The sequence below is a fragment of the Oncorhynchus gorbuscha genome, linkage group LG23 (assembly GCF_021184085.1).
Source record: "Oncorhynchus gorbuscha isolate QuinsamMale2020 ecotype Even-year linkage group LG23, OgorEven_v1.0, whole genome shotgun sequence".
NCBI classification, from domain to species: Eukaryota; Metazoa; Chordata; class Actinopteri; order Salmoniformes; family Salmonidae; genus Oncorhynchus; species Oncorhynchus gorbuscha.
In genome coordinates this window covers 46,395,716-46,423,593 of record NC_060195.1, presented here as the reverse complement: position 1 = coordinate 46,423,593, position 27,878 = coordinate 46,395,716, and the positions used below count along the sequence as shown (strand labels likewise).

At 42.1% G+C, this 27,878-nt stretch overlaps 1 protein-coding gene across 6 annotated transcripts; it reads left to right on the top strand.

Moving 5' to 3' along the window:
• The first annotated feature begins 149 nt into the window (after nt 1–149).
• LOC124010447 (septin-6) lies at nt 150–27,878 on the top strand. 6 transcript variants are annotated; one of them, XR_006834437.1, is made up of 11 exons: nt 150–255; nt 2,491–2,605; nt 4,622–4,817; nt 6,088–6,274; nt 8,389–8,550; nt 9,277–9,373; nt 11,308–11,476; nt 14,527–14,659; nt 15,983–16,173; nt 18,428–18,578; nt 23,484–27,878. XR_006834437.1 is itself a non-coding variant. In XM_046322878.1 (11 exons), exons 1-10 carry the CDS (start codon nt 226–228, stop codon nt 19,193–19,195), a joined length of 1,284 nt encoding a protein of 427 aa, XP_046178834.1. In that variant the 5' UTR covers nt 150–225; the 3' UTR covers nt 19,196–19,242; nt 23,484–27,878. The 6 variants fall into 6 exon arrangements, 5 of the variants coding, with proteins under 5 accessions (XP_046178834.1, XP_046178833.1, XP_046178831.1 ...); XM_046322878.1 differs by lacking the exon at nt 18,428–18,578 and adding an exon at nt 19,192–19,242; XM_046322877.1 differs by lacking the exon at nt 18,428–18,578 and having other exon boundaries at nt 26,277–27,878.

The following is a 27,878-nucleotide window of genomic DNA, read 5'->3' as shown; positions in this document are numbered from 1 at the left end:
TCCCCCCCCATACATTTCTTCTTGCATTTACTTATAAACACAATACAAATCGACATTGAATAAAATGTTATCTATTTTTAATGTTATCCACCTTGCAATGTTTTTGAAATGAGGGCTTTTATTTTGAACGTTTCATCATTACCATAGGAAAGTGACGTCGTTGTTAGTGTTGCTAGCAGAGTGGTAGTGCAGCTTCCTACATAGGGTCTTCATAAAAAAATAACCATGGCGGCCACTGAAATAGCTAGGCAAGCGGTGAGTACTATAATTAAGGATGATTTTGTCGTTTACTTTTGGCTAGGGCACCGTTGTAGCTTGCTAAAATGATTAATTTTGTTCATTAAGTACTGGGTGAATTGAACTCAAATGGTATGGATAGATGTCGGTGGAAAGCCCCACTCGCCATGGTTGATGCAGCGTTTTTTTTAATAGGCTAACTCGATATCAAATTACCTCTATTACAACGTTACTATCGTAATGATACAATGCATTTAGATAAATATCGCTCATTTACGTAACCGCGTGATTTATTAAGATACAAATTCTTGGGAACATTCGATAGTCTGCATTTGCACGCATGCGTTCGCTTTTATGGTTATCGTTGCGATCCAGTATCCTCATCATTTCTCCATGAAGTCTGTAGTTACTTCACATTGATATGCTATTTAAGGATATTAGGACTATATCATTTCTAAAAATTCTGGACATTTCAAATTTCATGCATATCCGCCGTCTATCGTGGGTTCGATTCTGTTAGTAAGTTAGCCTATCGCGTTGTTTCTGTCAGCCCCGTTACTTTGTTTGCTGGGCGTTGTCTGATGTGCATAACGAGTCATATAGGGTACAACTGAGTGGGAATTATTATATATTTGTATATAATATAGACCTAAATAAGAACGAGGGTAATGTGGATTCATCAAAAGTGGTTTCATTAATTTCAGAATGTGAGAGTCAGTAGGCTTGAAAAGTCACTGGGAGAAGGATTGGTAGTTGCCCAAAAGCCGGCAGATGGCGATGCTGAGTCGTTTAGACCATCAATACCGGATCAATATTGCCATCTGCCGGCCTTTCGGCTAGATTGGTAGGCTAACGTAAATCGGCTTTTCGTTTTGTGTGCAGTTAATTCAAACCGAAATGTATCAATGAATGGACGAGAACAACAAGCATTATGTCATTGTGCAACTCAAGATGTGTCTTTGATCCCAAGTTGGACTTGGGTTTGGGAATGCTGCACCTGCACATGTAGGCCAGCTGAGTAGTGTTTGTTTCGTCAAGAAAAACCATCTGTTAAACTAATAGCCTTTCAGCTGTTTAAACACAATTCTAACTATACAATTGACAACTGTTTACCCCAGTCTGTGGAACTATTTTCAACCTCTCCCATTTTAACTGAGCGGATTTTGCAGTCTGCCTCAATGCCACAATATATATTTTCAAAACATTTAGGCCTTTTAGTGGTGGGGTTGCTTCAGTTAAGTCACTATCGAGGGCACGTTTTGGCAGTTCCATGTAATCTAAATTCCTTGTATTCCTGCTCACATAACCATCCTGTGCAGTTCTAGAAGCAGAGAATGTGTGATGATGCAACTTCCTTCATGCACACACACATTTGTTTTACTGTCCTTGTGGGGGCCAAACCCCTACACCTAACCCCTTACCTTAATTCTAACCCAAATTGTAACCCTAACCCCTAAGCCTACAGCCTACTTCATTGTGGGGACCGGTGAAATGTCCCTACTTGTCTGAATTGTCCTTGTTTTACGATCCTTGTGCGAACTTCTGATCCCTACAAGGATAGTAAAACCAAACACACACACATTCATATCCATATTAGACCCTTATGAATTTAGGGTCAGGCCTACAACAGGAGGATCCATGTCACCTTGATCAAGTTGGGTCATTTGTTATGATACATTTATAACATAGAATTGTTACTCTCACACAAACATGCCATCGTTCTACTGTGCATGGTTTGTTTTCAACACCTGTACAGTCTGTAACTCTTAAAATGTGATGTTTTACTTTCCATATATGGACATTGTGGTTTCAACGGTCTAGACAGTGCAGTATGCAAATATGTTAGCAGGAAACAGGAAGTGTATCACAGCTAGAGCACCAGAGAAATTAGCTGAGGAGTTATCTTCATCGAATACAATGGAATGTGTCTTGCAAAAAAATCTAAATTGTAGCTTAACCATAGAAGATTGTAGCTATGGCTAACACTTCAGTTTGAGCCTTAACTGCACTACCAGTAGTTGTGGGAGTGAATGTTTGAAATGTCATATTTCTGTGTAGTCTGGTCTTGCATGAAATGTGTAAACGGAAGTGAAATAATAATATTATGGTCAGCTTAATTTTTACCTAAGTTACGATAGCCTTATCCATACCACCCCTGTTTCATATGCATCTGCGATTATACCCGGCTGTTAATGATTAATTACACACCTTTACTCTGTGTTTCTAATTTCAAAATCATTCTTTTGTCTTTAGGGAGAAGGTGCTCGTGCCGTCCCTCTAGCCGGCCATGTCGGCTTTGATAGCATGCCCGACCAGCTGGTCAACAAGTCTGTCAACCACGGCTTCTGCTTCAACATCCTCTGTGTCGGTGAGTGTGTCATGCGTAAAACCTCCCGTTTATTCTCCTCAAGGCAAAATGGGAGCCCTTCTCCAATCCCCTATGGCAGGCGTTTCCACTGTAGATGTAAACCCAGTTCATTCTGTCTTTGTCCCACTTTGGTTGCTTCTCACTGGTCAGCAGTCAACTCTGATCACCGTAGCTCATTCATCTTCAGTCAGTCAAGCTATCGTTTGGGACTGGGGGTAGAAATGAAGACCCTAAAATGATTCCAGTGAAGTGTAATTCCGCATCTCCCCCAGTAATTTCAAAGCAATAGACACCAGACATGCATGTTTATTTCACTCCCTATATTAGTGTCTGTCTGTTACAGTATCTCAGAATTCAATTCGGGTGACCTAGGCCTCATTTTGAGGTTGTATACAACTTAGCTGAATGGTGTTTGGGCATAATTGACAGAGAGAGTTGTCATATAGATCTATTATGGTGAAATGGTCTGGTTATGCCTGTCGTCTTTTAGCCTTGTTTTGATTTATATGTTTAAACCAAATGGTACATTTAGTAAATTTGGTTGAAAGTAGGAAACCGAGAATACAATCCCCTCTCCATTTTACACACTCTAAATTACTTGAAAGCTATCAGTGGCAATCAAAACATTCCAAAGCAATGCTGGAAGCCGAAAGAACCTCTATTATTACAGCCTACTCTAAAGTCAGAGAAAGCAAAACAGTTGTAAACTGCACAGACCTAAAGCTTAAAGCCCCAGAAATGCGATCCGGAGGCTTGTGGTTGTGGTCTAAACAAAACAGCAAGAACTGAATCGAGAGCAACAACAAAAATTCAGCTGTAGTACAGCCCCATTTTGGGTTCATAACGACTGCTGTTTTTCTTCACTAAAGTTAGATTTTTAAGATGCTGGTACATTCAAATGTGAACCTTTGGATGTCAGGGCCCCATCTTTAGCACGGGGTTCAGCATGGGTCCCTACCAAGTGAGTCGCTCTGGATAAGAGCGTCTGCTAAATGACTTAAATGTAAATGTAAATGTAAGTGAGATGCTCATAGCTTAGTTCAGCCCTGAGAAGTTTCTATAAGGAAGATGAGCGACCACAGAAACCTCTCGACAAAGACCCGAGGTGGACGTTCTCTCTCAGACACAGGCACTGTGCTGTTCCATTCTATCTCCCTTTTACTATTTAGTGTGCACTGATGCTCTGTGAATAGAAGACGACTACCGTTGGCAGTCCTCTGCGTGCTCCATGTGTATATGTGGTGTCAGATGAACATAAATAGGCCTGCATCCCAAATGGCACCCTATTACCTATGTAGCGCACTACTACTACTTTTCTGACCCAAAATATTTTCTGGCACTGGGAGAGGAAGGTGGCTGGCTCACTTGACTGATAGCTTTGCACAGTATGTGTTTGTCAGAGCGCATCGGGACATCCGTGACTCGGACCCATGCTGCCCTTTTTTTTGTTGCCAAGGTCTGTTCCAGATATCAACCATGGTGAACATATGGTTAGCTTGTTGAAGCGCTGCCCTACTTACTCTTACAAGCACCCAAGATATTAGACGTTTCTTCGGCGTATCTTTTTTATTCCGTTGGAAAGCTCCTCTCCTGCCCTAAGCAGCAGAGAAGCCAGAGTGGTTCACATGTTAAATCTAAGAAGATGTGAAACATGGGAAGTGTCCATATAATTAACATTCTGGTGGCATAGAGAGATCTGCTCTGCAGCCCGAGTCCAGATTGTAGAACTGCAGTATTTTCAACAGGGATGCACAGTACTAAATACTGTCATGCACAGTATGTAATGTGCCTTTTTAAGCCCACATTTATTCTGACAAGGGCCCAATCTGGGATCTTCCCTGCTGTTTAATGGTAATTTCCAATAATGATATACTGTAGCCTATACCTGTTGATTATTGAAGAATATAGCTTATAAATGCCCAATGAGCTTAGTACAACTGCCTCACACAAACTCCAGATACAGAGTCCACAAATAAAGGGACACAATAGGGAATTAACTGAAGGTGTGTGTTTTAGGGGAAACGGGCCTGGGCAAGTCCACTCTTATGGACACCCTGTTCAACACCAAGTTCGAGGGCGAGCCCACCCAGCACAACCAGCCGGGCGTGCAGCTCAAGTCCAACACATACGAGCTCCAAGAGAGCAACGTGCGCCTCAAGCTGACCGTGGTCAACACTGTGGGCTTTGGAGACCAGATCAACAAAGAGGACAGGTGAGAGACAATGACGTAGATCAACATGAATATAACGTGTGTGTGTATGACTTTGGGTAGAGAGCCCCAGGTTCCTCTTCATGTGTCTAAGAGATGTTTAGACGGTACAATAACTTATGAGTCACATTCATTAGGCACAAAACAGAAGGAAACAAATGAATACGATCCTGGTGTTTATATACCACTACCAAGAATGTGTTATCTTTCACTCTTATTCAACTTGTATTATCCCTCTCCCCATACCTTATGGAAACACAATAGACATACCCCGAGACTTGAGCCACGAGTCTTCAGGGCTAAATCATACAGTGTTTTGCCTGTGGGAAAGGGAGGACTCCTCTACCTGTCACTTTCTCCCCTGATGGTAACATTCTAGTCAACGTGGGATCCAATTGTCTCCACTGTCTCTCCTGTCATGTGATCCTCATTCCTCGTCATGAGAGATCGCAGAGAGAAAGGACGGATGATGTCATGTGAGCGCCAGGCCAGGCAGCTCTCTCTGACCTCAGTCTGTCCCAGGCCCCTCTATCTGCTCTTGTTAGGGCACCGAGGGGGAGGCTGTGCTAGATACAGGGAACCCTCTTGTAGGTCAGTGCTCCAGGTTCACACTGCTTCACATCAGTATCAAATGGTGGATGGGTAAATGGGAGCTACGGGCTAGCAGTTATATGAGCAGCCATTTGGCTAGCTTCTTATGAGGGGGAGTGGAGGTGGGAGGAGATGTGTTGGGAGGGCGGGGGCTAGACCTGTGTTTAATCAGAGGTTCCATCTCTCCTTTGTACGCGCGGTGCGGTGCATCTTCCCCTTCATTGGGGGTGGTATGCCTTAGATGCCTCCCCTCTGCTCCCTGATCCACGAGCTCCCAAATCTCTTCCACCACCATGTTCTGCCCGATGACTCCCAGCTAATGAGACCCAGCTCAGCTGAATGAGGGATCAGCAGGTTCTTTTTAGGGAGCTGAGCTGTACTCACTTAGCGAGCTAGCTTCCTCCCACTGACTACGCTCTGGGACTAAAGAACAAAACTGGTTTTAATCTCACTTAAGAGATGCTTCACAACACCTTCTAATATTATAAGGTGGTGGAACTGTCTTCATTTTGAGTGAAACATTTTAAAAAAGGCAACGGTATAGCTACCCTTGAATCCTTCATAGACAATGGTAAGATACTTTCTCTTTTTGGTGCTTCGCTGTCATAAACCTAGTTTCCTTATTACCTGTTTATCATGCGTTTATAACCCATTAATAACACTTATGTTTTTCTCTCCTCAGCTACAAGTCCATTGTTGAGTTTATCGACACCCAGTTCGAGGCCTATCTGCAGGAGGAGCTGAAAATCAAGCGCACGCTACACAGCTACCACGACACACGCATCCACGCCTGCCTGTACTTCATTGCGCCCACCGGACACTCCCTCAAGTCCCTGGACCTGGTAACTATGAAGAAACTGGACAGCAAGGTGAGCTGCAAAGCTAGCTAATTACACTATGATTCCAATGGATCAATGTGCTCAATTCCTGCATGGGCCAGATACAGTATACTAAGTTGGTCTATATGTGTCACTGTCAATGTTGTGTCACTGTCAAAGTCTCTTTGGCTCAAGATATCTGCTAAATTGCCATATTATGCGATCCATTCATTGAACTCTGCTGATTTGAAGTGTCACGTGAAAAGCCGTCTCCCTAATATGATGGTAACCTCAGTTGAAGAGTCATATTTTTGTCATGGCTATTTATAAAATGCAGGGGGGGAAAGAGAAAGCTCTCTAGCCTCAAGATGATGGTGGGTCATAAACTCTTCCACACACTTTGCATGCTCACAGATGCGCTCCTGTCCTGTGACCGCGTCGGTGTGGGTCAGCCGTGAAACGCCACAGTGACCGCTCACTTTGTTTTCCTAACGCCACCCCAAAAAGCCCTATTTGCATAGAGCCTTCCTGGATTTCGGAGAAAGGGGCTCCTCAGTGTTTGCCAGAGCAGCTGTGCCCTACCCACATCTCAGCCTCTCGCAACAGTGTGATCTTTGATCCAGAGCAGAAGCCTCCCTGTGTATACATCACACGGCCCTTAGCATCAGCCAAGCATCATTGCTGCGAATGACTGTAAAGCCCTCCAAGAGCTAGTGCTACTGGAGGGTGTTTGAGTCCGGCCAAAGTGAGTGAAACAAAAGTTGGTTGTGCAGGAGGAAGTGCAGTGTCTCTTGAGTTTATGGGCAACAAGTGGTGGTGGGTGGATGTTTGACACAGACCTCCCCCCTGCCTATTTGTGCTTCTTCAGTCCTGTGGGCTCCATTAAAGCGGATATTTGGATATACTGTATCTCTTCCCTCCCTCCCACTTCATGTTCTGCTTCTGTTTTTCACCAAACATGGGGCTGGAGGAAGTGTTTCTTCTGAGCTAGCTGGATCAGTAGGCTCTCATCAATTAACAATGTGTTTGGAGGGCTCTTCACAGGATGGAGAAAGCGTTGGAGGTTCACTAATACTACTCTCTCTCACTACTCTTTCTGGTAAATGCTCTTACTGCTCTGCGCTGCCAGTTTAAAAAAAAAAAGCTCTGCTTCGTTCCAAGCTCTGATTATGTCAGAAATGCACATAGATAAGCCGAATCGAAAATGCACAAACATTCCTGAAGCTAGTAGACACTAGAGGTGTACAGATATAAAAAGACAAGCTATATACATTTTTTTCGTATCCGGCTAGATGATATCCCTGCTTTTGGCCAAGGAATCCAGAGAAACATTAGGAAGGGAGTGAAGACTCATATCTCAGGGTCTATTCATATCCTGTCTTGGCCAGATGTTCCCCAATTGTCTCAGGGGGTTTAGCTAGCTAGCTGTGATGACCTGGCTGCATAGGAGATGCTCGCATGTAAATGTGATTTCAGTTTTGTTTTATAAATTATAAAATATTTCTAAAACCCAGTTTTTGCTTTGTCATTATTGGGTATTGTGTGTAGGTAAATAAGGGGGGGACTATTTAATCCATTTTAGAATAGGGGTGTAATGCAACAAAATGTGGAAAAAGTGAAGGGGTCTTAATCATTTCTGAATGCACTGTATGTGCTTATTATAGATTAATCTTATTCCTGTCCTTAAAATAAGTCTCAGTGGAGAAGCTCCATCAAAGGGCTTTTTAGTCCAGAAACTAGGCTTCATCTTTATCTGGGAAACCAACCATTAGATGTGTGGAGCTGAGACTGGTTTTGTATGAAATATAATTATTCATGGCTTCAGTTGGAATGTAGATCCAATTTTAAACAATTTATTTTCAGTTGTTTTGTCCTGGTGAAAGTATAGTGTTGTAAATTGCATTTGCCATGAGCCTCAAAGCCAATATTTTATTTAGCTTTATCCCAAAGTATAGGCATTATTTGTTTGCACCTTGTCATTGTGTCTTCAAAATAATTGTGATTGTGTGTTTTTTCTTGATGCAAGTCCGTAAAGTATAACAAGATCTGTGTTATTTGTATGTATTTTGATGGATTCTTTTGTATACATGCAGCACACATCATTTCCTCATCAGCGGATAGCCTAATAACGTTTTAGAATCTAATTTAATCTCCTCAAATGAAAGGTCAACATCATCCCCATCATTGCCAAGTCAGATGCCATCTCCAAGAGCGAGCTGACCAAGTTCAAGATCAAGATCACCAGTGAGCTGGTCAGCAACGGCGTTCAGATCTACCAGTTCCCCACCGACGACGAGACGGTGGCAGAGATCAACTCCACCATGAACGTAAGATAACCCTTCTCTGATGCCGCTCATTGTAGTTCAGTAGCATTTCAGCAAGTTTTATCAATACAGACTTACTAGTTGTAGTTGAGAAGTATAAGTATGGACAAGGTTTGATGAGGGAGAAATATCATATGATGCGATTCTTGATTGTCTGTTATCATGGAATACATTTTTGTAAGGACAGGCACATTTGGGCTCCCGAGTGGCGCAGTGGTCTTAAGCACTGCACCTCACTGCAGTCCCTGGTTCAAATCCAGGCTGAGGAGCACATCCGGCAGTGATTGGGAGTCCCATAGGGTGGCGCACAATTGGTTCGGGTTTGGCTGGGCTAGGCCGTCATTGTAAATAAGAATTTGTTCTTAATGGATCTGTCTCGTAAAAAAATTAATTAGAAAACAAAATACATACAATACAGTGGACAAAATCATTACAGGAGTAGATATGGTTGTCTTCAATTGGGGTTTAGAAAAGGATTTTATGTTTATTTGAATGTTTTATAGCAAAATGATGACCAGCCCTGTAGGGTTCACATACTTTCAAGCAGCACTGTATATAAATTTGCAATTTTACGCCTAACATGACATGTCACGTGTAATTCAGTTTGTAATTGGTTCACTCTGCAATTGGTTCCCCTGTCAAGAGATATGCTCCAATTGATCAAAGTCAAAAAAAAAAATAATGGAGTTATGTAATAGATTGAATCCTTTCTCCACTACGGCTTTGCAGGGCCATTTGCCATTCGCCGTTGTGGGAAGCACGGAGGAAGTAAAGATCGGCAACAAGATGGTGAAAGCGAGGCAGTACCCCTGGGGAACAGTGCAGGGTAAGCTAGGTCACGTATCACAGAGGAAATGGTAGGGGGATCCTCCCGCCATCATTTCCCTCCCACTCATTCCGCCCTAACATCCTAAACAACTACATTCATACCGTCAAGAGGGAAGCCATCACTGCTGCTTATGTAATCTCATGTTTGTCTATTTAACACAGCATGGCTCCACTCTTGCATAAATGTATAACCTGCAGCAGCTGTTGCTTGAGTCATGTCACTTGGATGGGGGCAAAACCAAATCCCATGTCAGAAATTTGAGGATTTATTGATTTATCTCAATAATGCTTGAAAAGTGGTAGATTGTGAAACCTGTGACGATTATCAGAGAGCGTTACTGACTTACTATAGAAATATGAAATGTTTCGTTATTTGGTTTCCTATGTTGTGCTCGTACTTATGTCAGTTTTGGCTGTGTGCGGATACGTGGGGGGTAGTATTAACTGGAGGTCGACCAATTAATCGGAATGGCCGATTAATTAGGGCCTATTTCAAGTTTTCATAACAATCGGAAATCTGTATTTTTGGGCGCCGAATTGCAGAATTAATTGAAATATTTTTTTAGACCTTTATTTAACTAGGCACGTCAGTTAAGAACACATTCTTATTTTCAATGACTGCCTAGGAACGGTGGGTTAACTGCCTTGTTCAGGGGCAGGTTGACAGATTTTCACCTTGTCAGCTCGGGGAGCCAATCTTGCAACCTTACAGTTAACTAGTCCAATGCAATAACGACCTGCCTCTCTCTCGTTGCACTCCACAAGGAGACTGCCTGTTACACGAATACAGTAAGCCAAGGTAGGTTGCTAGCTAGCATTAAACTTATCTTATAAAAAACAATCAATCATAATCACTAGTTAACTACACATGGTTGATGATATTACTAGATATTATCTAGCGTGTCCTGCGTTGCATATAATCTGACTGAGCATACAAGTATCTAAGTATCTGACTGAGCGGTGGTAGGCAGAAGCAGGCACGTAAACATTCATTCAAACAGCACTTTCGTGCGTTTTGCCAACAGCTCTTCGATGTGCGTCAAGCATTGCGCTGTGTATGACTTCAAGCCAATCAACTCCCGAGATGAGGCTGGTGTAACCGAAGTGAAGTGGCTAGCTAGTTAGCGCGTGCTAATAGCGTTTCAAACGTCACTCGCTCTGGCCTTCTAGTAGTTGTTCCCCTTGCTCTGCATGGGTAACGCTGCTTCGAGGGTGGCTGTTGTCGTTGTGTTCCTGGTTCGAGACCAGGGAGGAGCGAGGAAAGGGACGGAAGCTATACTGTTACACTGGCAATACTAAAGTGCCTATAAGAACATCCAATAGTCAAAGGTTAATGAAATACAAATAGTATAGAGGGAAATAGTCCTATAATAACTACAACCTAAAAGTTCTTACCTGGGAATATTGAAGACTCATGTTATAAGGAACCACCAGCTTTCATATGTTCTGAGCAAGGAACTGAAACGTTAGCTTTCTTACATAGCACATATTGTACTTTTACTTTCTTCTCCAACACTTTGTTTTTGCATTATTTAAACCAAATTGAACATTTTCCATTATCTACTTGAGGATAAATTTATATTATTGATGTATTATATTAAGTTAAAATAAGTGTTCATTCAGTATTGTTGTAATTGTCATTATTACAAATATTTTTTGTTTTTAAATCGGCCGATTTTAATCTGTATCAGATTTTTTTGTGGGGGGGGGGGGGGGTCTTTCAATAATCGGTATCGGCGGTGAAAAATCATAATCGGTCGACCTCTAGTATGAACTAGCCCTGACCTCGCATGGAACACATATACAATAGTGCTGGCCCGATCCTGTCTCGGACATTGTGCTCCACACTCTATTCAGTTGTGTGTGTGTGTGTGTGTGTGTGTTTGTGTGTGTGTGTGTGTGTGTGTGTGTGTGTGTGTGTGTCGTCGGCAGTGGAGAATGAGAACCACTGTGACTTTGTGAAGCTGCGGGAGATGCTGATCCGGGTAAACATGGAGGACCTGCGGGAGCAGACACACACGCGCCACTATGAGCTCTACCGCCGCTGCAAGCTGGAGGAGATGGGATTCAAGGACACTGACCCCGACTGCAAACCCTTCAGGTGCGGCTGTTTCCCTTCATATTTCCTCCTTACTTCCTGTTTTCTCTTTCCTCCCTACATCCTTCCAAGACTGTGTCACAATTCTCCACCCTGCACACTTCCTGTCATGGATGTAGCTCTTTACACTTGTACCCGTATTCGGGTTGAAAGTGGCAGATTTGGATACTGATAAGCACGTAAATTGGAACACAGTGGTAACATGCTATACATGATGTCAGAGCTCAGGGTCTCCACTTCACAGACCTGTATGGGTTTTGACTGACAGCCTTTCTGAACTTGAGCACTGCACGCGAACAAGAAGTTGATCCCATCCCTCCTGATAATTGGGTGACTTTTGCTAATGTGTTGTTGTCTGAGTGAGGGAAAAGCTTTAAATTATGAGGACTCAATGTATTTTGAAAGATGAGACATTGAGGAATATAATATATACTGCTTTGATGTCGTACAAGCAAGCCGAACACCCGTGAGTTCAAATGTGCACTCCACATTTCCATATCATGAAACCCATGTAATATATATGATCAACGTATATAATCACTATGTTTGATGTACAGTTACAAGCATCTGAATGCACTCATGACTCCATTCCATGCGCACCAAAATTACCATCTGCTTCTCTGAATTGCCTCGTGAAGCCTAACACTGTAAGATCATATTCAGAATGGACAGATTTGCAATTTATAATGGACCATTTTTGGATTGCGTAAACAACAGTAATTGTGTAAAGGCAGGGCTGTGTTCCAAACAAAACAACTGCAAGTGTGCTTACTCTAGTTCCTTAGCGGCACAGCTAGGAGAGCAAAAAAACAAACATCTTCTTTGAGCCATAAAAGTGCATTGTTGAATTGACTTAGGAACTGTGCACGCTTTGAGAGGTGTGTGGCCACTTGGAAACACCAGTTAAATCTCTCTCTAACCTGTGTCATTTTTTGGTCTTATGTTGCACCTATCCCAAATTTTCAAATAATATTCTTATCATGTTACTGAATGTATCCAGAGTATTTGCAGATGTTGTTATCAACAAATAAATGTTAAATGCACATAAAATCAACCGGTGAATTGTTGTCCACACTTTTGTCTAATCATTTCCCCAGAATTTCCAAACTGTTCCCTTTTAATTTCCACCATGGTTTCTGTAAGAAACATTTCAATTTATCCCTATCCATATAGTCCAATTCCCATGAGAGAAAGGGGTTTTAACAATGGTTGAAACTTTGGAATCACTACTTTCCAATTCCTACCACCCCCTCAGTTAATCACAACCACTTTTTGCATTCTGATGTCAATTACAGTCTGATGTAATTCACTGTAATGTGAATGTAGGGACATAGTACTAACATACAGTGCCTTCGGAAAGTATTCAGACCCCTTGACTTTTCCCACATTTTGTTATGTTACAGCCTTATTCTAAAATTGATTAAATAAAACAATTTATTCAGCAATCTACACACATGCACCCCATAATGACAAAACGAAACAGGTTTCTATTAATTTTTACTAATATATTAAAACAAAAAACAGATACCGTATTAACATAAGTATTAAGCTGAGGCGCATCCCGTTTCCATGGATCGTCCCTGAGATGTTTCTACAACTTGATTGGAGTCGATCTGTGGTAAATTCAATTGATTGGACATGATTTGGAACGGCACACACCTGTCTATATACGGTCCCACAGTTGACAGTGCATTTCAGAGCAAAAACCAAGCCGTGAGATCGAAGGAATTTTCCGTAGAGCTCCGAGACAGGATTGTGTTGAGGCACAGATCTAGGGAAGGGTACCAAAACATTTATGCTGCTTTGAAGGTCCCCAAGAACCGTGGCCTCCATCATTCTTAATGGAAGAAGTTTGGAAGCACCAAGACTCTTCTGAGAGCTGGCCTCCCGGCCAAACTGAGCAATCGGGGGGAAAAGGGCCTTGGTCAGGAAGTTGACCAAGAACCAGATGGTCAATCTGACCAGAGTTCCTCTGTGGAGATGGGAGAACCTTCCAGAAGGACAACCATCTCTGCAGCATTCCACCAATTAGTCCTTTATGGTAGAGTGGCCAGACGGAAGCCTCTCCTCAGAGAGGAGAGGCTTCCATTACAAATCATTAAAGTCCAGACAGAAAATATTTACACAAGAATATTTACACCATCTCTGCAGCATTCCACCAATTAGGCCTTTATGGTAGAGTGGCCAGACGGAAGCCTCTCCTCAGTAAAAGGCACATGACAGCCCGCTTGGAGTTTGCCAAAACCCACCTAAAGCCTCTCAGACCATGAGAAACAAGATTCTGGTATGATGAAACAAAGATTGAACTCTTTGGCCTGCATGCCAAGGAAATGTGGCACCATCCCTACGGTGAAGCATGTTGGTGGCAGCATCATACTGTGGGGATGTTTTTCAGCACAAGGGACTGGGAGACTAGTCAGGGTCGAGCGAAATCCTTGATGAAAACCTGCTCCAGAGTGCTCAGGACCTCAGACTGGGGCACACATTCACCTTCAAACAGGACAACGACCCTAAGCACACAGCCAAGACAACACAGGAGTGGCTTCGGGACAAGTCTCTGAATGTCCTTGAGTGGCCCAGCCGGAGACAGGACTTGAACCCGATTGAACATCTCTGAAGAGACCTGAAAATAGCTGTGCAGCAGCACTCCCCATACAACCTGACAGAGCTTCAGAGGATCTGCAGAGAAGAATGGAAGAAACTCCCCAAAAACGGGTATGTCAAGCTTGTAGCGTCATACCCAAGAAGACTCAAGGCTGTAATTGCTGCCAAAGGTGCTTCCACAAAGTACTGAGTAATGGGTCTGAATACTTATGGGCATGTGATATTTCATTTTTGTATTTTTATGAATAAGCAAACATTTCTAAGAAACCGCTTTTTGTTTGTCATTATGGGGTATTGTGTGTGGATTGATGAGGGGGAAATCGATTTTAAATCAGCTTTAGTACAAAATGTGGAAAAGTCCAGGGGTATGAATACTTTCCGAACTCATTAGTATATGACTCATTAGTATGACTTAATTTCTGAATGTCCTCTTCCTGTCTGGACCCCAGTCTGCAGGAGACGTACGAGGCCAAGAGGAACGAGTTCATGGGTGACCTGCAGAAGAAGGAGGAGGAGATGAGGCAGATGTTCGTCCAGAGAGTCAAGGAGAAGGAAGCTGAACTGAAGGAGGCCGAGAAAGAGGTGTGTGTACAGGAAGGTTTTTCCATTACCAGTTAAATGCTTTAATTCTGCCACATCATCACGCATCCTACCAACCTCACAAGAACTAGGGTTACATGTGCCACATCTCCATTTGCACTCAAAACTACAGATATCTGTATACTTCTGGCCCCTCCTTGGACACTGTGTTAACTAACCTCCAGACGAGCTTCAATGCCATACAACTCTTCTTCCGTGGCCTCCCAACTGCTCTTAAACGCAAGTAAAACTAAATGCATGCTTTTCAATCGATCGCTGCCCGCACCTGCTCGCCCGTCCAGCATCACTACTCTGGACTGCTCCTACTTAGAATACGTGTACAACTACAAATACCTGGGTGTCTGGTTATACTGTAAACTCTCCTTCCAGACTCTCATGCAGCATCTCCAACCATCCTACCGATCCTCGACTTCGGTGATGTCATCTATAATATAGCCTCCAACACTCTATTCAACAAACTGGATGCAGTCTATCACAGTGCCATCCGTTTTGTCACCAAAGCCCCATACACTACCAACCATTGCAACCTGTACGCTCTCGTTGGTTGGCCCTCGCTTCATACTCTTTGCCAAACCCACTGGCTACAGGTTATCTACACGTCTCTGCTAGGTAAAGCCCCGCCTTATCTCAGCTCACTGGTCACCATAGCAGCACCCACTCGTAGCATGCGCTCCAGCAGGTATATCTCACTGGTCACCCCCAAAGCCAATTCCTCCTTTGGTCGTCTTTCCTTCCAGTTCTCTGCTGCCCATGACTGGAACGAATTGCAAAAATCTCTGAAGCTGGAGACTCACATCTCCCTCACTAGCTTTAAGCACCAGCTGTCAGAGCATTTTACAGATCACTGCACCTGTACTTAGCCTATCTGTAAACAGCCCATCTCTCTACCTACCTCATCCCCATATTGGTATTTATTTATTTTGCTCCTTTGCACCCCAGTATCTCTACCTGCACATTCATCTTCTGCCGATCTACCATTCCAGTGTTTAATTGCTATATTGTAATTACTTCGCCACAATGGCCTATTTATTTCCTTAACTTACCTCATTTGCACTCACTGTATATAGACGTTTTGTTTTATTTTGATCTACTGTATTATTGACTGTATGTTTTGTTTATTCCATGTGTAACTCTGTGTTGTTGTATGTGTCGAATTGCTACACTTTATCTTGGCCAGGTCGCAGTTGCAAATGAGAACTTGTTCTCAACTAGCCTACCTGGTTAAATAAAGGTTAAATAAATAAAATATCACACCTTCTAAATGAGTTTCTATCTAAGATGTGCATTTTCTCCCTCGCCACACAGCTGCACGAGAAGTTTGACCGGCTCAAGAAGCTGCACCAGGATGAGAAGAAGAAGCTGGAGGACAAGAAGAAATCCCTGGATGACGAGCTCAACGGCTTCAAGCAGAAAAAGACGGCCGCCGAGCTCCTACAGTCCCAGGCCCAGCAGGCAGGGGGCTCCACCACACTCAAGAGGGACAAGGAGAGGAAAAAGTAAGTATCTCCTTCCACGTTCAACTCCCTCCTCCTCACACAGCAGGCATAGGTGTTCAGGGTCGTTTTCATTAGGCACCCAAACAGAAGATAACGTCACGAAACAGGGAGAGACTACCTGGACCTGTCAAATGAGAAATGCTAATTTTCATGTTCCATTGCGAAACGTTTTAACACGTTTGCTGTTGCGTGCCCTAATGAACACAACCCAGCTATCCTTGAGGATTCCTTAGGTATACTGGACCGGAGCTGTCTGGATGTTACAACCTGATCTAGGAGGATCAAAGAACAACTGGATAAATTGTCACTATAGTGTTTACCCTAGATCGTTTTCCAGGCAGGGCAGGGCGCAAAGGCCCCCAAATCAACATTTAGGGCCTCATTAACCAAAATGAGAGGTGTCCGCCCAAACAATAATATGGGAAACACTAGGTCATTAATTCCACTTAGAATAGATGCCATCTAAATTATTTCTCAAAATAATGAGTAAATGTATTATTGTCAATGCCTATCCCATGTATGCACAGTGGCAAGAAAAGGTATGTGAACCCTTTGGAAATCCATGTATTTCTGCATAAATTGGATAATTTTTTTTATTTTATCTAAGTCACAACAATAGACAAACACAGTCTGCTTAAACTAGTAACACACAAACAATTCTACGTTTTCATGTCTTCATTGAACACACTGTGTAAATATTCACAGTATAGGGTGGGAAAAGTATGTGAACCCCTGGATTTAATAACTGGTTGACCCTCCTTTGGCAGCAATAACCTCAACCAAACGTTTTCTGTAGTTGCGGGCCAGACCTGCACAACGGTCAGGAGGAATTTTGGACCTTTCCTCTTTACAAAACTGTTTCAGTTCAGCAATATTCTTGGGATGTCTGGTTTGAACCGCTCTCTTGAGGTCATGCCACAGCATCTCAATCGGGTTGAGGTCAGGACTCTTGACTGGGCCACTCCAGAAGGCGTATTTTCTTCTGTTGAAGCCATTCGTTGTTGATTTGCTTTTGGGTCGTTGTCCTGTTCCATCACCCAACTTTTGTTGAGCTTCAGTTGGCGGACAGATGGGCTTTCCAGCTTTATGTAAGTCAACAGTTTTTAATCTTAGGTCTTCTGTTCGAGGCATGGGTCACATCAGACAATGCTTCTTGTGAATAGCAAACTCAAATTTTGTGAGTTTTTTTATAGGGCAGGGCAGCTCAAACCAACATTTCCAATCTCATCTCATTGATTGGAATCCAGGTTAGCTGACTCCTGACTCCAATTAGATTTTGGAGAAGTCATTAGCCTAGGGGTTCACATACTTTCTCCAACCTACACTGTGATTGGTTAACTGATGTATTCATCATTTGTCAGTTTGTCTGTTGTTGTGACTTAGATGAAGATCAGATACCAATTTATGCAGAAATCCAGGTAAGTGTTCACGTGCTTTTTCTTGCCACTGTACATCTGGCAATACAGAAGATGGACGAATCAAAATATAAATGTTGTATGCATGTGGACCACTTTACTGGTGTGCGACACTGTACACTGTTGCATCACAGCCGCACCTCACATATGAAGAGGCCTGGCACACACCACACGTAAACAAATGACACGGTCATTAATCAAAGCTTTCATTTGCCTTATGTCGATGCATTTGTAGGAACTCTTTTCCTGTCCACCGCTTTGGCTTGTCCCATTAATGTCACCAAGCACTGAGTGGTTTCTCTCCTCAGTCTAATGGATTAGCGATAACCAACGTAGCTGGCTCTGATTACATTGAAATGGAGGAGCAATAGATGAATAGATGCTCCCTAAGGCTTAGTTTAGCAGTTTAGCAAGCGTTTTCTCTTATGCCTTCATAACTATGGTATAGAGGTGGACTTGCTATTTTTCTCCTCCAAAATGAACACACATATGCACCAGAGATTAGGATCGCTGTCACTTTACTAGGATTTTATATTGTTTTATATCCACCTTTATTATACAGAGTACTGTAGCTAGTAATATCCTGAACCCTTCTCTGGCCCTCAAGTAAACCAGATTCATCTAGATTAGATTTGGTATTACAGTAATCTGATTGTATTGAACCCAGGCTAGTGAGACTGCTGGTATAGGTCTATATCCCATAGGAATGTTGATTCAGTAATTGTGATGTTTTGTTTTACCTGATTGTAATTGAACCCAGGCTAGTGAGACTGCTGGTATAGGTCTATATCCCATAGGAATGTTGATTCAGTAATTGTGATGTTTTGTTTTACCTGTAGTATCAGGCTGCAGTAGGAGGGCCGTGTTGGCAGTTAGAGGTTGTTGTCGTGGGTCCCTTCATGTTGGTAATCACTCCTGGTTGTCTATCCAAACTGATGTGAGCCCTGCCACCTGCCCTGTTAGAAAGGATGAAGACACTTGCACTGAGAGGTTTTTTTTTCAGTTCTTCTGTCATTTCTCTCTGCTATCTCTAAACTCTGTAGTTTTTCCTTCTCCCTTTCACTTAATGTTTCTGGGTTACTGATCAAAACATTATTGGCCAGTTTCCCGAACGTAGATTAAGCATTGACCTGGACTAAAAAGCCTAGCTTAGTGTTGTCTGAGAAACCGGCCCGATGAATGCTAGTTAGTACTTCCTCATTTGCTAAACCTTTAGATCCCAACTTGGCCTCTCTATTTCCTTATCTTGTTCAAAACATAATCCTGTTGATAGCTTGGACTACAAAACCAATGTTTTATTCAGTCACCAAAGGACATGAGCATGGCATGTTTTAATGAGTGGTGTAGATGTGACATGGAGAATGTGTATGTGTTGCTGTGTTTAAGACCACTCGGAAACTCAGAAATGTCCAACTTGGAAACTTGTTGTAGAGAGATAAGGGCCGAGTTTCCCACTTGGAAAATATCTGAATCAACCAATAGGATGCTCTAAGCCCAAAAAAATATGTACATTTTAACTCTGGGGTTCCGAGTTGTCTTGAATGCACCATATGTCTCCCATGAGTCCATGTGTCACCTATGTTGCATCCATGCTGTTTTACAGTTAACCCCCCCCCCCCCACTTGCTGCATGCTGCATGAAACATCTTGTCCTGGTAAGGCTTGCTCTCTCAACTGTTCCCCTGGTAACCAATGACAAAAAGCACATATATTTAAATACACATTTTAAAAAAACATCTGAATCAAATGTCAGTTAAACACATATTTGAACTTAAATGAGAAGGACAAGGAAGTCCTTAAATGTTTTTTTAAAAATTTAAGTAACAGTATTTTAACTTCTAGTAGCTCTTATAAATTCAGGCAACATCTGTACAGTAGGCCTACTTTCAAAACATTTTATACTAATCAGACCTGGGTTCAAATACATGTTTATTTGATTTTTTTGGTATTTCAAATACTTTTGTCTGTGTATTTGAGTATTTTAAAATACATAGCCCAAAACAATTACTTTTATTTCAGTGTTTGAATTATTTGCACAAAAAAAAAGTCTACCAAATAGTTTGAGAGTATTTTCAAATACATTACACGACCAAAAGTATGTGGACAGCTGCTCGTTGAACATCTCATTCCAAAATCATGAGCCTTAGTAGTTGGTCCAACCTTTGCTGCTATAACAGCCTCCACTCTTCTGGGATGTCTTTTCACTGGATGTTGGAACATTGCTGGTGGGATTTGCTTCCATTCAGCAACAAGAGCATTTGTGAGATCGGGCACTGATGTTGGCCGATTAGACCTGGCTCGCAGTTGCTGTTCCAATTCATTCCAAAGGTGTTCGATGGGGTTGAGGTCAGGGCTCTGTGCAGGCCAGTAAAGATCTTGAAAACATCTCTGTATGGATCTGATTTTGTGCATGGGGGCATTTTCAGGGAAGCGCCTTCCCCAAACTGTTGCCACGAAGTTGGAGGAGGAATAATGGTCTGGGGTTGTTTTTCATGGTTCAGCTAGCCCCTTTAGTTCTAGGGAAGGGAAATCTTAATGCTGCAGCATATAATGACATTCTGTGCTTCCAACTTTGTGGCAACAGTTTCGGGAAGGCCCTTTCCTGTTTCCGCATGACAATTCCCCCCTGAACACAGTGAGGTCCATACAGAATTGGTTTGTTGAGATCGGTGTGGAAGAACTTGACTGGCCTGCACAGAGCCCTGACCTCAACCCCATCAAACACATTTGAGATGAATTGGAACACGGACTTGCGAGCCAGGCCTAATCCCCCAACATCAGTGCCTGACCTCGCAAATGCTCTTGTTGCTGAATGGAAGAAATTCCCACCAGAAATGTTCCAACATCTAGTGGAAAGCCATCCCAGAAGAATGGAGGCTGTTATAGCAGTAAATGGGGGACCAACTCCATATTAATGCCCATGATTGTGGAATGAGACATACTTTTGGTCATGTAGTGTACATGAAAATATTCAACTTGTCTTTTCAAATAAAATATATCTGAATATGTACAGTGTCTTGCGAAAGTATTCGGCCCCCTTGAACTTTGCGACCTTTTGCCACATTTCAGGCTTCAAACATAAAGATATAAAACTGTATTTTTTTGTGAAGAATCAACAACAAGTGGGACACAATCATGAAGTGGAACGACATTTATTGGATATTTCAAACTTTTTTAACAAATCTTAAAAATTGGGCGTGCAAAATTATTCAGCCCCTTTACTTTCAGTGCAGCAAACTCTCTCCAGAAGTTAAGTGAGGATCTCTGAATGATCCAATGTTGACCTAAATGACTAATGATGATAAATACAATCCACCTGTGTGTAATCAAGTCTCCGTATAAATGCACCTGCACTGTGATAGTCTCAGAGGTCCGTTAAAAGCGCAGAGAGCATCATGAAGAACAAGGAACACACCAGGCAGGTCCGAGATACTGTTGTGAAGAAGTTTAAAGCCGGATTTGGATACAAAAAGATTTCCAAAGCTTTAAACATCCCAAGGAGCACTGTGCAAGCGATAATATTGAAATGGAAGGAGTATCAGACCACTGCAAATCTACCAAGACCTGGCCGTCCCTCTAAACTTTCAGCTCATACAAGGAGAAGACTGATCAGAGATGCAGCCAAGAGGCCCATGATCACTCTGGATGAACTGCAGAGATCTACAGCTGAGGTGGGAGACTCTGTCCATAGGACAACAATCAGTCGTATATTGCACAAATCTGGCCTTTATGGAAGTGGCAAGTGGAAGTGGCAAGAAGAAAGCCATTTCTTAAAGATATCCATAAAAAGTGTCGTTTAACGTTTGCCACAAGCCACCTGGGAGACACACCAAACATGTGGAAGAAGGTGCTCTGGTCAGATGAAACCAAATTTGAACTTTTTGGCAACAATGCAAAACGTTATGTTTGGCATAAAAGCAACACAGCTCATCACCCTGAACACACCATCCCCACTGTCAAACATGGTGGTGGCAGCATCATGGTTTGGGCCTGCTTTTCTTCAGCAGGGACAGGGAAGATGGTTAAAATTGATGGGAAGATGGATGGAGCCAAATACAGGACCATTCTGGAAGAAAACCTGATGGAGTCTGCAAAAGACCTGAGACTGGGACGGAGATTTGTCTTCCAACAAGACAATGATCCAAAACATAAAGCAACATTTACAATGGAATGGTTAAAAAATAAACATATCCAGGTGTTAGAATGGCCAAGTCAAAGTCCAGACCTGAATCCAATCGAGAATCTGTGGAAAGAACTGAAAACTGCTGTTCACAAATGCTCTCCATCCAACCTCACTGAGCTCAAGCTGTTTTGCAAGGAGGAATGGGAAACAATTTCAGTCTCTCGATGTGCAAAACTGATAGAGACATACCCCAAGCGACTTACAGCTGTAATCGCAGCAAAAGGTGGCGCTACAAAGTATTAACTTAAGGGGGCTGAATACTTTCGCAAGGCACTGTATTTGTATTTGAGATATTTAAAACAGTATTTGAAATCAGGTTCTGATACTAATTCAATACAACAAATCTTTGTAACAAATCCCATAACATTTATGTTCGTACATTTTATTAATGTCTGTATCCACCCACGGCTTAGCTAAAGATGACATCACTGCCGCAGAATTGGATCATATCCTGTGGTTGGCTGTGCCTGTGCCAGCCTCTAAAATAGTTTCAAATTAAATCAGCAAGTTTATTAGCCTCTGTCTGATGTGCTGCCCCTTCTGCCCTCTGAAACCACAACAATCTGCTTTTGTGGTCCACCCCTGCCCTTCCCGGCCCTGCCTAGCCACTACACAAAGAGCAGAGAGTCCAGCAGGAACTGCAGGATCGCACTAGTGCGCCATTCAGCCTTAGAGCCAATTATTGTGTATGGGGATTTTTTTATAGCATTTTTTCTTGATTCTTCAGCTATTTGACGCCTGGCTCCTTGATGATTCCATTTTTTTTTTTTTTTAATTGAGAGCTACACTATTTGTACAGATTCAGCCATAGAGGGTGGGAAAGGAAGACATCTGTCTTGCGATCTGTAAACTGCTGCTCCTGGGCTGGCTCATCTTCCAAGACTTTAGTTAAATGTGATGACAAACAGCCTGCTGTCTGAGTGTTGCTGTGTCATTCTGGACAACGTTCACAGGAAATGAGCCGTGTGAAAGGAACAGAGAAGTCAACCATAGAGAGACACTGCATTTTTCTAAGGCCCCGTAGGAGCAACTTTGAGAATGGATCTGTGAACTGTTATAATGGTCAATTCAGGATAAATGATCTAGTTTGTAATAATCATGTATCCCTCCCTGGTTAATCTCGGAAACAGAAGTGTTGCTAGATAGCAACGTTTATATTCATTTATTTACACTAGACAATTTACCGTGGTTAACATTTACATCTGTGTTAGTCCATTAAGTAAGTAGCCTTACACAAGGCCTGGATGATCAATAGGAGCAGGAGCCTATCTCCTGTGACTGTAGCGTGAGGCAGCATGATGTACAAGCAGAACCCTCCCCCCCGGACAGGACGCTAGTTTATCGCAGGGCCTTACCTCCAATATATCTCCTTAATGCCGAGTGTCAAGCAGAGACTCATTGGGTCCCATTTTTACAGTCCTTGGTATGACTCGGACGGGAACTCTAAATCTTCTAATCTCAGGGCAGACTCTCTAACAACAAGGCCACTGAGTTGGTGTGTTAGCTCATTAGCATACCAAATAAATGTTCTTTCAACATATACCCTAAATCTCCCCACCTCCATACACTCATAAGTCTTATTAACAGTAACAGTAACACATGTTCCTTCCGACATTACATTTGACCAATAACATGAATGATTCTGTCATTTGATTGAAAAAGTTTGTCTACTAGTGTTGTTAACGCGTAATGCTCCTTCTCTCTTATTTCCAGTTCAGGATTCCTGTAGAAAAGTGCTTCCTCCCTCAGCCAGCTGTGAATGAGTTTTCACCCCATCCTTGGCAGTGCCATGCTGTTCTTTGTGCCCCCCCCCCCCTTCACAAGTCATCATTCTGCATTTGCCTGTTTTTTAAAAAGTTTTTATGTTGGAAGGTAGACCTTCTCTTTTTGTTTGTTAGCCTGTTTCCGCACGACTGAGTGTGCTTTTAACTTTAACATACGCAACTACTGTTTTGACCGGCAGGAGTTTGTGGAGGCTAAGGTGAAACGCACATCCGCTATGTTTTGACCAAGCGTGTGTGTGTGTGTGTGTGTGTGTGTGTGTGTGTGTGTGTGTGTGTGTGTGTGTGTGTGTGTGTGTGTGTGTGTGTGTGTGTGTGTGTGTGTGTGTGTGTGTGTGTGTGTGTGTGTGTGTGTGTGTGTGTGTGTGTGTGTGTGTGGCATGTAGTCTGTGCTCATTGCATATACTTGGCAGGGGCAGCATATTCACGTCCATGTTTCATACTACCACTATTCTACTCACTCCACTAAACCACTCCAGTAGTTTGAGATAATGAAGATGTACACTGATATCGTATTGGCAAACAATGCATAATTATTTAAAATGAAGACACAACCGTAGTACGTTTCTAAATGAAGGCATGTTGTCCACCGCCCATCAAGAGTAGCCTGGTCCCAGATCTGTTTGTACTTTTGCCTACTCCAAACATTGCATGACTATCAGTTACAGGAAGTTGGAATGATAGCCTCGGAGCCAGTTTGTTTGCGCTATCAAGACAGTGAGTGTTAATAGTGAACTGCTGATGTTATTTCATCTTAGCCTGGTGCATGTGAAGACATTCATGCTTTCTCGCCATCTCTTTGCCATACCTCATTGTTTTTAATATACTTTGTTATCTGCATACTTGTTAGCTTTTGACATTTTACACAAATATGATTTTGTGTATTTCTATTGCAATTGGGACTTTTTTATGTATATTTTTTCCATTTAATCCATTTAAACAAAAAAAACAATCATGTAGGGATCAGTATTACACTTGTATCAGTGTTACACAAAAATACTTCATATCCAAAGGAAATAAAGCGTGAATTTCACCAAATATTTCAACTGTGGCCACGATTATTGTGTATGAAATGTATAATCAATCAGTATTTTAAACACAAGTGTGTGAGTGGGTTCTGCAAATGTGAGGATATAAGGGTTTCAAATAGATTCTGATTACAGTTGGAAACACTTGGTTTGCTCTAGATGTTTAACTCCTTCAAGGGCTTTGAGATATCCCGCCATTGTTATTGTCAAAACGACTCTCCTTACAGAGCAAAATTGTCTGCAAACCTGAATTCATAGGGCTGGATCCTAACTTGGACTTTCTTATTAATCATGCCTTGAAGTCAGTAGAACACTTGCATGAGCATTTAAGTTGGGTGCATAAATGTCATGTTAGTATTCAGCCAGCACTGCTTTTGTCTGAACAGACTGAGCCAGTAGTCATTCTCCATTCCTCCTAGAGAAACAGGATTGGAACACTCCATTGTTTGGCAGATGAGTGTGAGCGCCAGTGAGATTGTTGGTTTTTAATTTCAACTCCACTTCCTTCTCATCTGTATCTTGAGGACAGGGTGTTGTTTATCAGGAAAATACTTCTAAGAACCCCCACACCACCCTCCGAAAATATGTCTTGTGTCCTTGCTCAATATAACCCACATGCCTTTGTACGGTGACACAGGTCAGACAGTTGGTCTGATGAGTCAAATGTCCACAGATGTAGGTATTTTGTTTTCGTCTAAATGTATCGAAATGAGTCGCTTACGTACTTACACATTCTTGTACAGTGGTGTAGTAGGTGTGGTTTACAACTTCTCACAATCCCTTCTCAAATTGCTCTTTGTCTCAATGTCTCTGGGTGAACTGTTGTCCTAAGCTCTATGGGTTGGCAGGGTGTGCCTTGGTGTGTGGTCATTCATACATACTGTGCTTTAGTTCCTCTGCTCACTGCTCTGTGTGTATTTACCTTTCCTTTGCAGTAAACCCTGGCTCTGCACTGAGTAGGTGCTTCCACCCTCAAGCTTTGCTAAGGGACCAGGCTTTGTGGGTAGCGGGTACCCCAAGGCTGAGGAGAGGCATTGTGAACCCACCCTTCTGGGTTTAAAAAAAAAAAAAAACATTCATCTGCTTCATGTATTAACAAAAGTATACCCCTATCTGTATTTCATTGCTGCTCTATGTGCTGACTCTGTGGCTAAATCTGTCTTTTGTGTATGGTTATGCTTTCTTGTCATGTCGTGTTTTTGCTGTGCTGACTGACTAATATCACCATTTGCTTTTTGCTTCTGTTGGGATAGATATTTTCTGGACTGTTTTTGTTGTGCACTTCTTGGTAGTTTTCCCATCATTATTAGGTTTAAGATTGTCTGTTTTGATTTATTAACTGACACTGAATACCTTTTTAAAAAATGTACAGAGGACATAATATCTGCTGCAAGCAGTTCTCACAAGCAATTTATTCAATGTTTTAAATCCGTATTATGCTCAAATTGAATTGGTCAGCTCAAGTACTGTAGTATTTTATTATGAGTAGTTATTTTTAGCTTACCACACAGACATTGCATTTGTAACAGAGTTAGTGTCATTTGAAGTACAGTAGCAACTATACATGCGTTAGGAAAACCCAAATACGTACGGTCTTCCCTCCCCAAAATGTCAGTAATCCTTCTGGTAGGCACTGTTGCTCTACCTGACTGCTTGGGCATCTCTTGTAACCTTGCATTTGTCTCCTTTCTCTCTAGCTTCTTTTAATCTGTCTTGGCCACCTGTCTGAAGAGGGGATTGCAGCTTCAACAAGAACTAAGCACCCATTTCCTCTTCCTGTCTTTTCTCACTGCATCAACCTTTTTTTAACCTCCATCTCATCTGCTTTGTTGAACATGGCCGTATGTGGACTTCACATGGTATTTTTTGGATAGTTTACCTTTTGCCACCTAATCAAGGTACAATTTGGCAAGTGGGAGTCCTTCACTGATAATATTTTGCAGATCTGTCTTGGTGTATGAATGAACAAAGCTTTGTTCAGGTGCTCAGGTAGGATTCTAAACAGTTGTTCAAGAGAAAAACATCAAACCAATAGTTTCATCATACCATTTCTGGCAGAGTCAAGGCTCTGGATTAATTTATATTTTGCATAAAACTATCAGAACTTAATTGACAGTACATTTTAAGAAGGTCTATGTAATAACGTTCAATCATATATTCAGTCCATTTTGAGAAGGACTCTGTTTTGAAATAACCATTACAAATAGCCTATTATTAATGTGCTCATCGTTCAAAGGGGGGGGTTATGATTTTTATTTATTTAACTAGGCAAGTCCGTTAAGAACAAATTCTTATTTACAATGACGGCCTACCCCGGCCATAGCCTAACCCGGACGACGCTGGGCCAATTGTGCCTCCCTATGGGACTCCCAATCACAGCCAATTGTGATACAGCCTGGAATTGAACCAGGGTCTGTAGTGACACCTCTAGCACTGAGATGCAGGGCCTTAGACTGCTGCACCACTCGGGAGCCCCTATGAATACAAATAGCACAACCCAGATCTCAATAAAGCACTAAATTCGCCATATTTATTTGGTGATTGATAGTGCGACGTCTTACACTGCGTCTGAGTAGTAGAAACTTTTGTCAATACGGATTTAAAAACCATAGGACAATTGCGATCCAAATAAATACAGTATTCTTTGTTCACTGCATAGGTTGTTTCATTGGAACTCAGAAGAGCCAAAGACATGTTCACGTCAAGCACTTATTTAGTGAAAACACCTTTTCCATACTGAAATGCCATGTAGGTCGCATTTAATGCCCTTTACGCATTGTGCTTGAACTACCATCAGTCTATTCTGTATTTTGCATGTCTTTTTCTTTCATCACCTCTGTGATCTTGACCTTTTGCTCCCCATTGTAGTTTTCTCCCCTAACAGTTTTGCACTCTTTCACATTTGATGCTCTATTGTTTGGACCAGTTTTATCTTGTGTATTACTAGTTGTTATGTGCAGTTATACCCCTCTCCACAATTTCTGGCACCCATATTGCCAAATATTACAATGAGATGGAGTTGAATCCTAGAGACAGATACTCATGCATTTGTATAATTTATAAGGATATATTTTGTGTATGTAAGTGGAGACCTGTTTTATGAAATATGATCTTTGGATGTGACTCTTCTCTCTGTGTAAAGTTACATTTTGTTGTAAGAAATTGCCATACATTTTTCTAGCATCTGCCATAATCACCCCTCCTAGTCAATTACCTGTCCACACCACAAATTAATGATAAAATATGTGATTGTAGTTTGATTCCATTTATGTAAATTTTCAATAAAATTATGATGAAAA

Coding starts and splice junctions, on each gene's coding strand:
- LOC124010447 (XM_046322875.1), top strand. CDS start 226: ATGGCGGCCACTGAAATAGCTAGGCAAGCG. Junction 4,818..6,087: donor CAGATCAACAAAGAGGACAG/GTGAGAGACAAT, acceptor TTCTCTCCTCAG/CTACAAGTCCATTGTTGAGT. Junction 9,374..11,307: donor CCCCTGGGGAACAGTGCAGG/GTAAGCTAGGTC, acceptor TGTCGTCGGCAG/TGGAGAATGAGAACCACTGT.